The sequence below is a fragment of the Triticum aestivum genome, chromosome 1B (assembly GCF_018294505.1).
Source record: "Triticum aestivum cultivar Chinese Spring chromosome 1B, IWGSC CS RefSeq v2.1, whole genome shotgun sequence".
In the NCBI taxonomy this organism is placed as follows: Eukaryota; Viridiplantae; Streptophyta; class Magnoliopsida; order Poales; family Poaceae; genus Triticum; species Triticum aestivum.
Window position 1 is genome coordinate 521,071,071 of NC_057795.1, and position 1,778 is coordinate 521,072,848.

General features: G+C 50.2%; 1 protein-coding gene across 1 annotated transcript; it reads left to right on the forward strand.

Moving 5' to 3' along the window:
• The first annotated feature begins 757 nt into the window (after positions 1–757).
• Positions 758–1,425, forward strand: LOC123093697 (uncharacterized). Its single transcript, XM_044515712.1, has one exon. The coding sequence runs from the start codon at positions 866–868 to the stop codon at positions 1,124–1,126; it is 261 nt and encodes an 86-aa protein (XP_044371647.1). The 5' UTR covers positions 758–865; the 3' UTR covers positions 1,127–1,425.
• Positions 1,426–1,778: the final 353 nt, after the last annotated feature.

Consider the following 1,778-nt stretch of genomic DNA (forward strand, 5'->3'; position numbering starts at 1 on the left):
CTCTTGCAAGTGCATCCTGATGCATGCACGAGGCGCGGCCGCAGAGGTCCAAAACCCTTGTTAAAACGTTGTCGCCTGGCGACATGCCTCATCTCCACAGTACAGAGCTGTCAGTGCGTGCATGCATGCACGCACGGGGATGCGGCCATTGCAGGCGTTCTCCCACCCAATCCGTGCCGCAATATCTCTTCCTGCACGATTATTTTTTTCTCAGCCAATTTTTGCAGCATCAACTATTTTTATAGAGCCACTGCTATATTGCCATTGCAAAACATTTCCTGATTTTTCGCAAAAAATTGCATTTCTTGATTATATGCTGGGCTGTATATCCAAGTGCCCCCGCAAAAATGGTGAACTGTACTTACGAACACTAAAACATCATCTACTGAACATATGAAATTGTTTTGCTGGAATACTAAAGCATTTGTTTTGAACGTTTGCTTATGAGAGGCCAAAAAAATTTGGATGTGCCTTACACCTATTTCCAAGTGTACAACACCATTTTCAAGGGATATTTTCTTCGTTTTCTATGACTCCTGGCAATGGCCACCTGCTCCATTCTATCATATGAGATGGACAAGGTAACTAACTTATGTTTGTGATAATTGTTTCTCGTGAATAATTGAAATATCTATGTACTACCAGGTGATGCCAAAACAGTTAGTTAATGATGTTCCTTGTGTCCAAGAAAGGGGAAATTAACTCTTCTCTTTCTCACCGGCCGTCCAAACTGAGCATTCCTCTTATATAAAGCCTCCGCCTCCCCTGCTATCTTCCCACCACAACACCATCACCCACACACACACACCCAAGGCGACAGAAGCGAGTCCTCGTGTTCCCGTGCACACGCGCCTAAGCTCTAACCATGTCGTCGCAGCGGATGGGGCGTCACCAGCGTCGGGCGTCGCAGAGCGTGTTCGCGCTGCCGGAGAACTTCGCGGCCCTCGACGACGTGCCGGCGTCCGACGAGCACCGGAAGGCGGACGGCGGCGCGACCGAGCAGCAGCAGCAGCAGGGGGCGGGGCGCCACCGGCGGGCCATGTCCATGGCCGTCGCCTCCTCCAGGGACCTCGAGATGATCAAGGAGGATATCGGCGGCTACAGCAACTACAAGATCGGCGCCTAGATTAGCGGCGGTGGCGGCGGCGCGCACGGCCGGCACGGCTCAGAGCACGCACGTGTACGGTGTTCGTAGTACGTGCGTGCCGGGCGGCGGTCTCGGCCGTGTTCGGGCCTCGGGCGCGCGGCTGAGCCTTGCTGCCGGCGGTGCCGGAGGCCGTGGCGCGTGCTGGTTTCGCTGTGGTTTGTGTATGATCAAGCGACCAGGCCCGGTTGAGGTCTTGCTTGCTTCGATTCCCTTTTCTTTTGCTCAAGACATGCATGTAAGGTGTGATCATTTGCGAGTTTAAAGCTCTTCAAAATGTCTGATGATGTTTCACCATTACCGTTGCTCCTGACAGCATCTCCAACAGCAGCGCGTTAAAAAAGCGTTTACAACACTGTAATCGTGAGTTTTTACGTGACGAGGAGCGCTTGCTCCAGCGACCGGCTGCAAAGTATAGCGCGCATGAGCCGCTACAGCATCCGCTGCAAAAAAACTGCGCGCGCTCTCAGCACAAACAACACATGCACTTCAAACACAACTAAGAAGATCAAACACAAACAAAATAAGTCAACAATAAATAATTCAATTTTATTATTACAACTCAAACAAATAGTTTATTTTGCAATATAACAAATAGTTCAACAATAGAACATCAAACATAGAAATCATGATG